Source organism: Echeneis naucrates, chromosome 13 (assembly GCF_900963305.1).
Source record: "Echeneis naucrates chromosome 13, fEcheNa1.1, whole genome shotgun sequence".
NCBI classification, from domain to species: Eukaryota; Metazoa; Chordata; class Actinopteri; order Carangiformes; family Echeneidae; genus Echeneis; species Echeneis naucrates.
The window spans coordinates 24981499-24996331 of record NC_042523.1 but is presented as its reverse complement, the minus strand read 5'-3'; the positions used below and the strand labels follow the sequence as shown (position 1 = coordinate 24996331).

General features: G+C 45.1%; 1 protein-coding gene across 1 annotated transcript in view; it reads right to left on the bottom strand.

Moving 5' to 3' along the window:
- Positions 1–1212: 1212 nt before the first annotated feature.
- Positions 1213–14833, bottom strand: part of LOC115052533 (T-box transcription factor TBX4-like) — a 46784-nt gene continuing 33163 nt past the window's right edge. Inside the window, exon 4 of the mRNA XM_029516686.1 lies at positions 1213–1306. Within this exon, the coding sequence (XP_029372546.1) occupies positions 1213–1306 (94 nt within the window). The remainder of the gene's footprint in view (positions 1307–14833) is intronic.

Here is a 14833-nt window from a genome sequence, read left to right as displayed (position 1 = left end):
TTTTTCATAAACAATTGCCATATCCTGCACCAGCTGCTGACCCCACGGCTCCCGTCCCTGAGCCGAGCTCGGGAAGGAGGCAGAGCCGAATGGTTTTCATTTAGGAGACTGCTTTGCAGGGGAGACTTGCTACAGGGGGCTCGGCCCCGCCGCTGTTAGCACGACAGTTACAACGCAGACGCTGGATGGGCTGCTGCCTGTGAGAGAGATGTTAGCTGATAGCAGCCGCAGTGTCGGCTCGGCTGCTATCAGCAGCTGGTGTGCCGGAGGACAGAGCTGGAGACCTGGACCGCTTCAAGGAGCCCCAACTGTTGTTTTGCTCAAGTGAAGCATTAATTAGCTTTTGAGCCACTTGAGGGCAACAGAACAAGCTGAAAACGGTTTTATTTACGTTTTACTGCCACATAAAAAGCTCACAGTTTAAGTGTGAGGAAATGGCCAACAATTTCCACATCGAGCAGACGTGAGACATCAGTCATAATGACTGTTTGAGTGTCGAGACGTCGCTAAATATTATGTTCTAACTACTGAGCTCCACGTTAAAGATGCCTTTTTGCTCAGATGTGCTGCGGCTCACTGCTTCAGGTTTACAACAGCTGAAGTGAACTGAAGTCATCATCATCACATCACAGAGGGACGTTTGATCTGCTGCATCATTCAGGGACACAACGGACAGAAACAGTGTTACACGATAAACCTTGCATTTATATTTCACTGAAACAAGATCAGCACAAGTCTGAAGGTTTAAAGAGCCATCCGGTCCAAAGGTAGACCTCCATCTGGTCTCTGATTCTAAATCAGCTGCAGGTTCCGTATTAATGCAGGTCTAAGTCCTCAGAGAAAAACTGTCTGGAAACAGAAACTGAACTTTAAAACCAGCCGTCAGGACTTCTGGGACTTTGTGATGTCACAACAAAGCAGTCACTGCCCCCAGGCCCCTCCCTACCTGACCCACCAAGCTTGGAGGATTTAGGATCACTCAGATACCAACACTTCAAAACAAGAGTAAATATAAAGGACCTTTGAAAACAGGAAGTTCTGAAGTGTAACAGAAAACACGATCCCCTGTCAACAAACAAAAACAAGAAACTCACCCCGCCCCCTGACCGTGTCCTAAAACAGCCGTCCCATTGAAAGCGTTGGTGCCAATTCAGTTTGTATATCATTTGATTGCATGTTTGTGTTCATGTTCTATGTATGAGTCGGCCGGCCTCATGCAACACTCAGCAGGCCGGGGGGGCGGAGCTCCGTCACAGCCGGTGGATCCACACAGTTAGAAAACACAACTGGGACGACGCTCACGCGACTGCCGACAGAGTCACACGCATTGTTACACACACAAACACTCACCTTGGCACAGCAGGGCTGCGCCGCACACAAAAGCTATTTTTTACTTGCATCATAAAAGCACACACAAACACACATACACAAGGAAATCCACACATGCAGACACACACACACTGTGGCCGGCAGACGCTTCACGCTCAGGCTGAACTTTCACCTCAAGTGTCCGGCGCTCGCACACATCATTCCGAACCGGTCCGACTCCAAGCTGCAGGGTAATACTTCATTATGGCAGCTCTGTAATTTGGGGGGAATGAGCACTTCAAACGAACCCACACAAACACACACACACACACACAGGGTTACTGTAAATGTGTGTAATCCAGAGTTCTGCTGGGACCAGTATCAGCTTTTTTTTTCCGGATTCCCAGAACAGTCCAAAATACACCCGGACAGTAATCAGAGGTTATAATTGTTGGAGCTGATTACAAAGTGAGTAATGCTTCAGATTGGAGACGAGTGCGATGCCAACTCGTATGCTGTGAAATGTGAACTCGGGGACACGAGGCGTCCGCAGGGTTCACGGTTTAAAACGTGACGCTCGGCGGCTCCTTCCGTCGCTCCGGGTTAACCGGCTGAACTTTTCACAGCTGGGTGGTCCCTGCTGCCAGAAATGATGCTCTGTGTTTTGATGTTGTAATAAGAATTTTGACTTGCTGTGTCGTTTTATGAGTTGGACATAAAAACTTTGCTCAGTTCAGCTTTAAAATATAAATGAGAAGCACATGAAAAATTACAGTGTAAAATAATGGAGGCCAACTGTTTACATCTCTGCATTAATCTGAGTATCCAACTGTTCACTTTACAAACAAACACTGTGATGTGTGGAAGTGGAAGCTGCCTTTGTGTAAATCTGCAAACAGACCTTCAATTCAAAAACATCCCGGCTACATGTTTTATGTTAAAGCTTCATATTTCAACTTCTGCACTCTTTTATTTCAAGTGTTTATCTTTATAACAAGCTACACCTGTGTGTTAGAACCAAACACCGTTCAGTGTAGTTTTTTATCTCCTCTGAGGCTTCTCTCTGGAGGAACAACAGGTCCACCAGCCAATCAGGAGGCAGGATCTCATTCTCTCTTCTGATTGGCTGAATGTTTACTGCGTTATCCAATAAAGATGAAGCAAATTTCAGGTCAGCAAAGTCGCAGAAGTCCTGACGGCTGGTTTTAAGGTTCAGTTTCTGATCCAGACTGTGAGGTTTCTCTAAATATAACACCTGGACCAGGTTTAGAATCAGAGACCACAGGGAGGACAGCAGTTCTGTCTGTGGGTGAAAAAGTAGATTTTTTTCAAGTCTTGATCTGTTTGCTGTTTCACCAGGTGCTACGTTCAGGTCCAGCGCCAGTAGTTTGTTTAACTAACACTGGTGCTTCCTCCATGAGCTTCAGGGAGTCTCCCCACTCAGAGGCCCCCACCCCGCCACGGATACTTATGCCTCTCTTTGAGGCAGCTCTTAATTGACTAACTGAGATGACGTTCTGAGGTCAAACATCGAAGATACAGCTACTCATCAACTTTCTGTGTTTTCAGAACAAAAAGCCGTCCTGAATGAGAGAAGATGTTCAGATCAGGGAGGCAGTGAAGAAGAATCAGTGGACCAGAGAAGGAGGAGGAAGCAGTCTGGCCCAGACCTGGACCAGACCAGGACCCACTGATACGAGCCCAGCAGGGAAACCTGAATGAGCTTTTGCCAAGACAGCAGCGTGAGCGGCAGAACATGATGGAGGGAAAAGAAATGATGCAAAATGTGTTGGCCCCTGAGAACAGGAACAACGACAAAAATTCATACTCTTAGTTATAAAAGATTTAAAGTATATTGTATGAAATAGGTGGAAAATTAAATTCCATTGGGTGTGTATGTGTGTGTACGTCCCACATCCAGTTATTTATTTAGTGTCAACAAAGACCACAAAGACCTCCAAACACTCATCCAAACGCATCAATAATACAAACAGGCGAACACCATCCTCGGCTCACGTTATGTGGACACACTGAGCCGTGATGCGAGGCGGTCCCTGGTCCTCAGACAAGCTGGGACTGAGGGAGGTTGCTGCAGCGCCGGGCCGCGGCGTGCAAAGTCCAGACACGCCAAAAACTTCACACTGCTGTTGAATATTTGATGGGAACTTTCACTGGCACAACGCACACTTACAAGCACAAACACACAAAAACACAACTTTAACTGGAAATTAGACACAGTGAGCGTCTCAGTCAGTGGAAACCTCAGTGGGTCCATTTATTTCACACATATTTGCATCAGGAGGAATGAGAGTCTCAGATGAAAACACACCATTAAAACTCCCATGAGCCCCTGCACTCCATGCTGAATGTTCAGCCTTAAGCATGCTAACGGATAGCAGGCTACATGCTAACACACTCTATGCTCCATTTAGAGGTGGGTGTGATGTCACACTGGAGACTTATTAGAGCGGCCATCTTGGATTTTGAGGTTCGACTTAATGAGGTCCGTCCAGGTGACCTCAGGGGTTGCTGCACAGCGAGACACGTGCGTGCTCACAGATGATTGGCTGTTTGGACTTTTTGTCTGTTATTTCTAAAAGCTAGTTGGTTTTCTGTTTACTTCAAGTGTTGCAGGAATTTGGCCTTCAGGAACTCAGACCATAACCACATCACCCAGAGAGGGCAATTATTCCACTGAGGGCAGTTTTTCTGTCTAGTGTCGCAGCTTTTAGTTGACATGTTGGTAAAATATTCAGATTTCAAATGTTGGAATGTAGAAACTGGTAAAAAAAAAATTAAATAAAAGATTCAGATGTTTCTGTTTTTAATAAATTCTCATCATCTTCAAACTCATCTGATTCTGTCTGACTCAGTTCAGACTGTAGAACAAAGTCTACAGAGAAGCCACCCTGAATGTTTCCTTCTCCTCCAAAGAAAAGTTCCTCTCATGTGTTTGGATCGTTTCTGTCTTTATCTGATCAGGAGTTCTGCTGAGTAATGATGAAAAATCAGCTCCAAATATCTGATTGTCTTTATTCTGTCAGAAACATTCAGGACTGATCCAGAGACTCTCTGATTGGCTGTGACATCACCCACCGGAGCCAATAGGAGCGTCCGATGTAGAGACGTGAGTCTGGACTTCACTATCAAAGATGGAGGATGAGAATGGACGGATAAACACACAGAAGGAGTCAGAGAGTCGGACTGATCCAGATCAGCTGATTCTGTTTAAGGAGGAAACAGGAAGAGCCAACAGGAGGAATAAGAGCTCTGAAGACCAGCTGATGGTTGGAAGAGTTTGAGCTTCTGTGGGTGTAAAGGGTTAATACAAAAGAAACAGACCAACCAGGAAACCCCGAGGAGAATCAAAACAGCACTCCCTCCCCCTCGGTGCGACCCTTTACCCCCCCGCTCCTCCTCCTGAGCCGGACTATCTGCCTAAAGGGCGTTCTCCTCCTGAGCCAGGAAGTTTGTCATATATTAAATTTTACTGCACAAACGGTGGATGTGGTCAAGTTCTTGTGTAAATGTATAAATGTGTAGCAGAGAAAAGGAGCTGTCAGCCACCGTGACCCTGACAAGGCCAAATAATGAAATGAAGTGAATCATGAGGAAGCTGTGAAACCAGGAACTTCTTTCTTCTTCTGCTCCATCACGTCCTGTCTCTCGTCACAGGACGGTTTTCTTGATGGGTGTTTGTAGAAACGGCAAAACAAATGACGCATTTGATATTTACAGTGGAGATAATACATGTTCACTTTGCCCCGCCCCCCACGCCAGCTGCTCCTGGTCCGGGTTTGGGAAAGATCTTGGTCTGGTTCAGTACAGAGAAAGTTCTCAGTGACTTCAGACTCAACTTGTTCATTATTTATACAAGCTACCATTTTTATGTAACTACAACAAAAGTGCGTTTGTTGTCTAAACCAAAGATCGGACTCTGGTTCTGGTTCTGGATGTGAATACTGGTCTCCTCCTAAATCCTCTGATGGAGTAAAGTTGGATATAAAGATCATTTTTGGAGACACAGCGTTTAATTTCATATCTTCACTGCGATTTAATTGATAAGAATTATTCACATGCTAAAACAGATTATCATTAAATTAAATGGACTCTGGTTCTGTATGACTTCTGTCTCTGAAGTCATACTTCCACAAAAATGAACAGACAGACACACAGAGAGACAGACAAGTCGAGAGCTGGCCATCTTCCTCTCTTCCTCCTCCTCCTCCTCCTCCTCCTCCTCCCGCCTGTCCTCTTCTCTCTCTCACATCAATGATAAAACAATGAGCGGGTAGTGAGGGAGAGAGGGAGGGTGACGGATGGATGGATGGATGGATGGATGGAGGGGTGATGAAAATGAGAGGCGTGCTCGCGAGGAAAACAAAGCAGAAAAGGAAAAAAAAAGTTAATTGAAATGGTCATTGGCAGAGCGAGGAGCTTCGTTTTTTAGGAAAAAACCTGCAAGACACAAACAGGAAATAAAAGAAAAGATGTTGGGTTTTATTCTCTGCTGGTACAAAGTCAGGGTGTGTGTGTGTGTGTGTGTGTGTTTGTGTTTGGTCAGCATGCAGATCACGTGTGACTCGGTGACACATGCAGCTCGTCAGACACAGTGTGGTCCGGATCCTGGACCTGGATCCAGGACCACATGCAGAGACGTGTTAAACTCCAAACAGATACAAGGCTGAAGAGATGAATTGTGGGGAAACAGAGCATCCAGAGTTTTTGGAATGTGAAAACCTTCAGTCCGCTTCACGATAAAAACTATTTTCAGATCAACGACCGAAACTCAGAAACAATCTGATTCCAACTTTCCACTGTGACATCAATTTTTAAATTCATAAGATAAAACTGGAAAACAAAGGTTAACTGCAAAGACGCCAAAGTCATTTAAAAACAGAAGTGTAAATATGGAAATCTAAATCAGAGCGGAGAACATCCTGAACCTCTGATCCTGACTCTGGAGTGAGACACGTAAACCTGAACCTGAACCGGACCGGACCGTCTGAGGTCACATGACTCTCCGACCTCAAACATGACTAACAGTGACTGAGGCAGAGCCGCCGGCACTGCTGACTGGGAACCGCAGCCCTCTCATTTAGTCTGATGGAACTGTAAAGTAACACACGCAGGAACAATTGTGGCGTGTGTGTGTGAGTCCGTGTGCTTCATTAGTGTGCGTCCTGGCGTTGTGCGTTCCTTGTGTGTGAGTGTAATGGGTACCGTGTGCTTGCTGAGGTCTTGTTTGCCCATCTTAAGTCAATTAAAAGGAAATAAGGCAGCTCTGACCGGCCCATGAACCAGCTCCCTCAGCTGAGAGCATGTCTGCACAGACACACACTCAGACACACACAAGCTAATGCAGGGAGGCTGATAATGCTCCACAACTGGCAATCGACCTTGTGCCTTGCTGTGTGAGAAACAATGGCTCTGAGTGAGAGAGTGTGTGTGTGTGTGTGTGTGTTTTGTATGGCATGTCTGACGAGGCTTCAGAGGGAAACTGTTAACGACAACATCAGACACACATTCTCTTTGTTTCTGCAGCAACAACCAAAATCACAACACCACTCAACACACACATATAGACGGTGCTCATAATAAAATGGCAGCCTGAGCTCAAACAACAGTCTCATAACAGTGTCAAATGAGACAACACGTCACCGAACTGCAGCCATGAAAAACATGATGAGCTACAGAAACCTTCAGAGACCTTCAGCTTCCTCCTTAAACAGAATCAGCTGATCTGGATCAGTCCGACTCTCCGACTCCTTCAGTGTGTTTATCCATCTATTCTCATCCTCCATCTTTGATAGTGACGTCTGAAGTCACGTCTCTGATGATCAGTTCTGTATTTTTCTGATCTCAGTGAAGAGAAGTTGGCTGATTTGGTCCAAACATGTTAGTTGTGTGTAAAATAAAAACAGGCTGCTCAGGAATTTCTGGGACGAGCTCCAATAAAAGAGTTTTGGATCTGGCTCAAGTTTTTGTTTTTTAATCTGTGGTCACTCCTTCAATGTACAGCATCAATCCCCCGCCGTCACCCATCAGTTTGTGAGCTGCCGCTTTAAAGCCACCAGTTTGTAATTTGTCCATCGGCCATCTTGGTTTTTGAAAACCAGAAGAAACCGTCAGATTGGACCTGAATCCGGTTCGGTAAAACCCGAAGAGGCGGTGAGGCTTCACACTAAAATGATCTTCCTCCTTCAAACATTTATGCAATGTTAATTAACCTCACGTCAATAATTGGCCTTTGTTTTACAGATGTTCAAAAACATTAACTCTGTAAATCTTCTGGGATTAGAGAGACGCTTTAGAGAGTTTAAAGGATGTTAATAAAAGGAATAAAAATCTGTTTCTCTACTTTGTTGAAACGGTTGTAAAAACATGACAAAACAATTAATCCAGTTGACATTCCAAAGGTGAGCCAGAAACCGGTTCCAAATATCTCCCAGCCCACATGGTCATACATAAATAAAAAAAAAACTGTGTGAACAAATGTTCCATAATAACACAAATAGCGTCTTTACCCACAATTCCTCATGAGACACTGAACAAACAGCGTTGGCCTGTCAGTCACTGCAGATAATCCAGTTTCCTCATAAACACAAATAAACCAGGAAACAGAACGGTTGTTTTCGTGTTCAAAGCTGATTTTCTTCAGAGGAAAATGAAAAAGGACAGAAATCACTAAACCAACACTGCCATTTGTTGGATATACTTATTTCCTCTTTACTGTATATATTTTTATTTTTATTCTTATTCTATGTTGTTTGATGTCTCTGTGTGTAATGCTGCTGCTACACTGCAATTTCCCAGCCTGGGATAAATAAAGTATATCTATCTATCTAAATCCCATTTTAAAAGTCTGATTGTATGAATTGTTACTTTATAAATCTCTGGGTCAGAGTTTAGATTTCAAAAGTATATCTATACTTATATATACTATACATTTATAAAGTATTCAAAGCAGCAACAATCCCAGAGAACGCCGTTTGTGTTCCTCTGTAGACTGAGCCGTCTCTTTGGGGTTCAGCTGAACAATCCTGTCCTTATAGAGGTGAGGGACCTACATTTAATCCACAGAGCAGAGGAGGGCTAAGTCTTCATCACCTGCCACAGGGATCTCCGTTCATTCTCTCTTTGTGAGCATCATCATTAATGCTGTCGTTATAAAACATCGCCGGATTAAAATCTGGACAAGCATTCTGCTTTAAGATGGAGGAAATGAATCACCACTGCTGCCGAAGCAGAAAATAAAACACCAGTAATTTATTAAACAGATGTAAAGTAAAATAATATCTGAGTGACCGAGTCAGATCCTCAGGGGTAATATTCTACCGTGAATTATCTTCATTTCATCATCATTCAAACCTCCATTTGCATTGATGCAAAATGTGTCAGATGAATTAATTTAAGCTCCTTCACGTGTCCTGAATGTGCTTCATAAATGTTGATCATTTCCTCACTGAGCTCGAAACAAGCAGCTTTTCTTCAAGAGCCAAACAAGGATTATTACAAGTTTCCAGACAAAGTGTCGGTGGGAGGGAAGACACTTGGCAGCACACTTAGCATGATCGTGGACTCACTGGATTTTCTGCTAATTTGCAAAAACAGATCTTGTGAGAAACGAGCGTACATGTGAAAGAGAGAGCCAGCCGAGCTGATGTAAGCAATTTCTGAAGGAGAACTCAGAAACACTGAGGCCTTGATGCAGTTTCAGGCTTTTGGTTTGAATTTGAAACTATCAGCAGGAGCAGCTAATAAAAGTGTCCTGGCTGATTTCTCAGTTGGTTTCTGGCTTTAACCAAAACATCCTTCTGCATTTACTCTGAATAGTTTTTTTAACACATATATATATTTATCACTGTGAAGTTTGATGACGCTGGTGCTGGATTTGGGGTTTGAACTTGGTCTACCTGAGGTGCTTTGGTTTGGACCGAGGCTGCAGAGATCAACCCCTCCGTACGGGACGGGCCACATCATATTACCCCCCCGGGCCTGCAGCTCCACAACGACCTGCAGGATGTGAGCTTCTGGAGATGCTTAATCAGAAACATTAATAATGTTTCACGTTCAGAGGCAGCAGCCGTCCACTGGATAAAGACCAACTGTGTGAAATCACACACTGTGGAGTCATTCAGTCAGTCTGGATGAATAAATGATGAAGGAACGCAAAGAAATGTGTCGGCGTATCTCATACCATAAACTGATGTGCCTCAGAGCCCAGACAATAAATTCTACTCCAGGAAGAATCTCCCCGATCTGTCACACCAGGATTTCTCATTTCAACCACTTCATGGGGTTTCTCCTCAAAGTCGCCAAGAATAATGGAAGAAGGAATAAAGACTGAAGCGGTGCGTCCATGTCAACCTTTGGACTCGGCTGGAGACTCCCGCCCGTTGGTGTCACGGTGCAACCTTTAAATTGGTTTTTAAGGTGGCGCTGTTTCTGCTGAACTGAGCTGGAGAAGTCTGGAGATCACAGCTGGGTCCCAGTTCAGGGAGCGGGTTCTTTTCTTTTTTGGACCTGCTCTACAACGGACGGAGGACTTTTGTTCACCCTGACGGCCCCCACCTCGGTTTTATCAGATGAAGCACTGCAGTCAGAGCCTCAGACCTTCTGCTGAAGTTGTTTGATGACAGATGATTTCAACGGGTTGGACCATTAAGGAGGCAACTGTTGGCACCTTTGTTTCCTCACATAAGGACACATCTGAAGGAGCCTTCAAAATGAGACGCAGCCTCTGAGGGAGGAGACAGACTCCACCGGCTGATCTCACACTTTGGTTCACCTGCCTGAAGAAGTCAGAGTTACAAAGAGCGGCTCAGATTAAATGATGGTGACAAAATGGGGACAGAGCAGGAAAGACCTGAACTCCCCCCACAGATGTGACGGTGGTGTTGGCACTGATGAAGAGGAAGAGGAGGAGGAGGATGGGGGGGGTCTACTTGACGAGTTGCATATGCAACGTTGGCATGTCAGCGTCCGGACAGCCGTGTGCACGAGCTCCTGTCTGTTTGCTTCGCTATCCGGCATTCCTGCATGCCGCGGCACCCGAGGACATGGCCATATGCCACGGGCCCAGCCCGCCGAGCAACACGGCCCCGGCCTCGCATGACAGCTCCCAACGCACACACTCACACACAATGGCTCCGACAGATGGGTGAAAAGGTGGGCCACGTCATGTGTGAATGAACAGAGGGCAGGGGGGTGTTAGCAATTATGGTCAAACAGACTGCAAAGAGTCAGACTGTGTGTGTGTGTGTGTGTTGGGGGCATCTACAGAAATACATGCAGAGCATCAACCGACACAATCCTGAGCTTCAGACAGCACACTGAAAACACAACAACAACTTCACCTTTAAAGAGCAACACTGGCATCGGCGGAGAGTTGTGTTCAGGAAAACTGACACTGACTGTTTGGCACATTTGACACAAGTCATGATTTCAGTGGGCGCTCATTTCTGAGCCTCAGACGGTGTGGACGAAATTACAGCCTGAAGCATTTACGATAAGAAAAACTGCAGCTTCTGGGATTTGGATGTTGGATTTGTATACATACAAAAATCTGAATATTGTGTAAAACAGCTTTGACCTTTTGAGTTAAAATGTAATAAAGACAGAGAGACGTGGACAATCAGATATTTTTCATCAGTACTGCTCCAAAGAATGAGCAGAACTCCTGATCAGGTAAAGATAGAAACTTCAGATCAGCTGTAGAACAACTTTTCTTTGGAAAAGAAGGAACCATTCAGTCTGAACTGATCATGAACTGACAGAATCTGTGGAGACTTTTTAAAAAATTAAAACCAGAAAAGATGGTTAAATGAATAATATAAATTGGGTTAGGGTTAATTACTGAGCTTGTCTTGTTAATAAATAAAACAAAATAATTTCACAGGAGTCAAAAATCAGTGTGTTTGTTTCTGGAGAGTGTGTGTTGGTGGAGAGAGAGAGAGGGATGAGAGGGAAAGTGCTGCTGAGAGTGATGAGAATAATCCTCTGCCCATGTATCAGAGATAAAGACACACAGAGGTTTTAGCTCCACATGGGAGATTGACCTCATTACCGGCAACAAGCTCACAAAGCAACACACACACACACACACACACACAGGCAGCACAGATGTAGATAAGTGGCAAAATGTAAAGTGCTTGACCAGGATTCTTACTGTCAATGAGTCACTGTGTGTGTGTGTGTGTGTGTGTGTGTGTAATGAACAGAGAACCTCCCAACCTTGATCAGAAGCTGAGAAAAGGAGTGACCCCCCCCCCCCCCCCAACACACACACACACACACACACACACACAGATTCATCAAGAGTGTGTGTTTGATCTCTCACCCACATCACACATGTGTCCTCCAATCAAGTGCTGCTTTAGGGCCTCCTCTGGCCTGCCAACACACACAAGCACACACACAAAAGGGAGAGTCCCACACAGAACCCATTAGGACTTTTGATTAAATTTGAGAGTGCAGTTCACATATAAAGTCATGGCCAGTGCAGCTCCAGTCAACTGTGTGTGTGTGTGTGTGTGTGTTCTGAAAAAGTAGAAATGTGACTGTAAAGCCTCCTAACCTTTGTAATATGGATCCTAACTGCTGCCAAGGGAGGTTAAAACCTAAAAGGCTCCATCGCACTTCATAACTCTGACTTAAATGAAAGAACTACAAGACAAGCCATTAGTGTGACACACACAGACAGACACACACACACACACACAAGCAACCAAGGTCATTAGGTTTGTTTCCTTTGGCAGAGCAGGATTCTGGAAGCTGAAAATCTGCCCGGCAACACTCAGGTTTGTCAGAATAAACAAATATGATTATTCAATCCATGAATGAATCAGAGAGAGCGACTTCGTCTTCATCGGTCCGACGAGTCGCTCTCCAGGATTCTGTCGTTACGGAAGACAAACAGGAGAAAGAAGCTACAGGTAATATGAACGTGGAGCCGCAGGAAATGGGAGCCATTATTGGTGACTGATGACACCTCTGCTGCATCATCAATCACACCTGATCAATAATCATGAACACACACTCCGCTTCCTGCTTCCTCTCTGAATTCATACCATCTATACAGTTCAACAGGATAATAATAATAATAATTCTAGATATGGTGGACTCTGAACTTTAGCTGCTTCAGCCTGAAACAGGGAGAGAAATGAGCTGCTTCCTGTCTAGTTCATGTGCTACAGAAACATCCAGCGAATATAAACGAGCTAATTGTGGTATTTTGATGTTGAACCTTTCTCACCCCCCCGCCTGTGTGCTGTGCTTGTATGTTATTCGTCTGGGCTCTTAAAGCCCGTCTCACAGTTGTTAGTCGGGGTTAGACAAAGGCGAGCCGGTCCGAGCGGAGAGCGGAGGATTAATTACAGTAAACGGAGAAAGATGCTGCAAAGTTTTCTCGTCGTCGCACATGTGCAGCAGACACACACACATCAGATCACCCAGGAACAAAGATGCTGCAGCCGTGTTACACTAATGTCTCATTGAAGATTGGACTAGTGTTACCAGCTCACCCCCCCAAACACACACAGAGCAGATGTCCAATCATCCTAATATAACAGCAGGAACAGAACAACACAACAGCTCGGACCTCAGATTAAAACTATCTGCATCACGGAGGATAAAGAGTCAGGTGACTTCCTGACGAGTTACTGAGCTTCATAAACACACAACACACATTTATATTAATGGAACAGTGTTAAATATAAAAAAAAAACATACTTTGTTTCTTTATCTAAATATTAGAGGAGCCAGTAGGAGCAAAAAGATGGAAGATAAACACACAACTTCCTTAGTGACACTCTGTGTGTGTGTGTTTGTGTGTGGGGGGGTAATCGGATTATTTTATAGGTCACACATGAAGTTGTGGATCTAATAGAAAACAGTTTTAAAGGTCTTCTTTGAATCAGTTTTGGCTGTAAATATTTTCATATTATTATTCTGATTTCAGTGTTTAAAGGTCCATGTTTGAATTTCTCCAGTGTTTCATCAGAGGTGTTTATTTCTGGAAGGAGATATACTTACTGCATTAATTACTTTTATTAATTTACTGAGCGATGCAGATTGTAGTCAAGCTGTTCTATTTTCTAAACTCTTTAAAACTCCTGCAGACGTTGACCTGTGATGGAGATTTAGCTCCAAGCTGCTTAGAAGAATAAAATCCTGCTCATGTCAGAGTGTTTTCTTTAAACGTCTTTGTGAATTTGATCTTCACTCTCAGTGTTTTCTCCACAGATGGAGCTCTGCCCTCGGTGGCCTTTGGTAATTGATTGACAGTGATTGGTTTCATGCAGATGGAGGAAGAGGATAGATCTTCTTTAGACTGTTGAGCAAACTAACAGTTTTAATCAAAACCAAAACCCGCGGCGGTCGGTCAGCTCAGGCGACAGTAGCTCACTTCTGTCTGTCGAGTTAGCGTCGGGGCTCGACGTCCAGCTGACCGTCTGGCCTGCAACAAAACGATGAGCTGAAGAGAAACATTATCTTCTCCTCCTTCTCCTCCTCTTGTTCGGTCCCTGACCTTCTCTGAGGAAGGATCATCCCACCGTCTGGCACAGTTCGCCAAAGAAGCAGGATTTATGAAGGGGAAATTGCAACTGGCAAATGAGCAGGGTAGAAAAAAAGCCACCCCTACCCCCCCAGGGCAGAAGAGAGAGAGAGAGGGGGAGAGACAAAGGCAAATATTTGATGGGGACTAATAGTTAGATTTGACCTCCTGGTGAACCTGCATTGTCTTTGGAGGCAGCGGAGTCCGTGATGAGTAGGCCTCTTACCCCCCAACAAATAGGTAATGAGTGGTAATGAGAGACAATGACTAAGAGCGGGAGAGAAAAGGGGGGGGGGGATACAGATAATGTAAGCCAGACGCAGACGAAGAAATTACAAACAGAGAGAGAGAAGAGAGAGCGAGAGCAGCTGCAGCTGAAAGTGAAGCTGAAGGTGGCGGGCGGCAGAGGGAGCATCCAGGGAGCCGGGTGACGAGAAACACTGTCTGTTTGTGGCCACTGATAATACTTTCCATTCTGGCTGCTCCGTGGGGGGGTCTGTGTGTGTGTGTGTGTGTGAGATGCTGATTCCCCTGATTGCAGGCTGGCGCCCTGCTGGCGTGCCCCCGTGCACTGAAATTAAATCCACTCTGCTCCGTTATAAATTATGATGCTTTACAAACAACACCCCCAACGCAGAACCCAGGAGGGGGTGGGGGGGGGGTGGATGATGTGAGAGAGGATGAGGGAGTACAAGAGTACTGGAGGTGTGAGGAAGAAAAATAAAGTGAAGAAGAAGGAGAAAGGAGGAAGAGGAGGAGGAAGAGGAAGAGGAGGAAGAGGAAAAGGAGGAGGAAGAGGAAGAGGCGGAGGGGAAGAGGAGGAGGAGGGGGAAGAGGAGGAGGAAGAGGAAGAGGTGGAGGGGGAAGAGGAAGAGGAGGAGGAAGAGGAAGAGGAAGAGGAGGTGGAAGAGGAAGAGGAAGAGGAGGGGGAAGAGGCGGAGGAAGAGGCGGAGGAGGAAGAGGAAG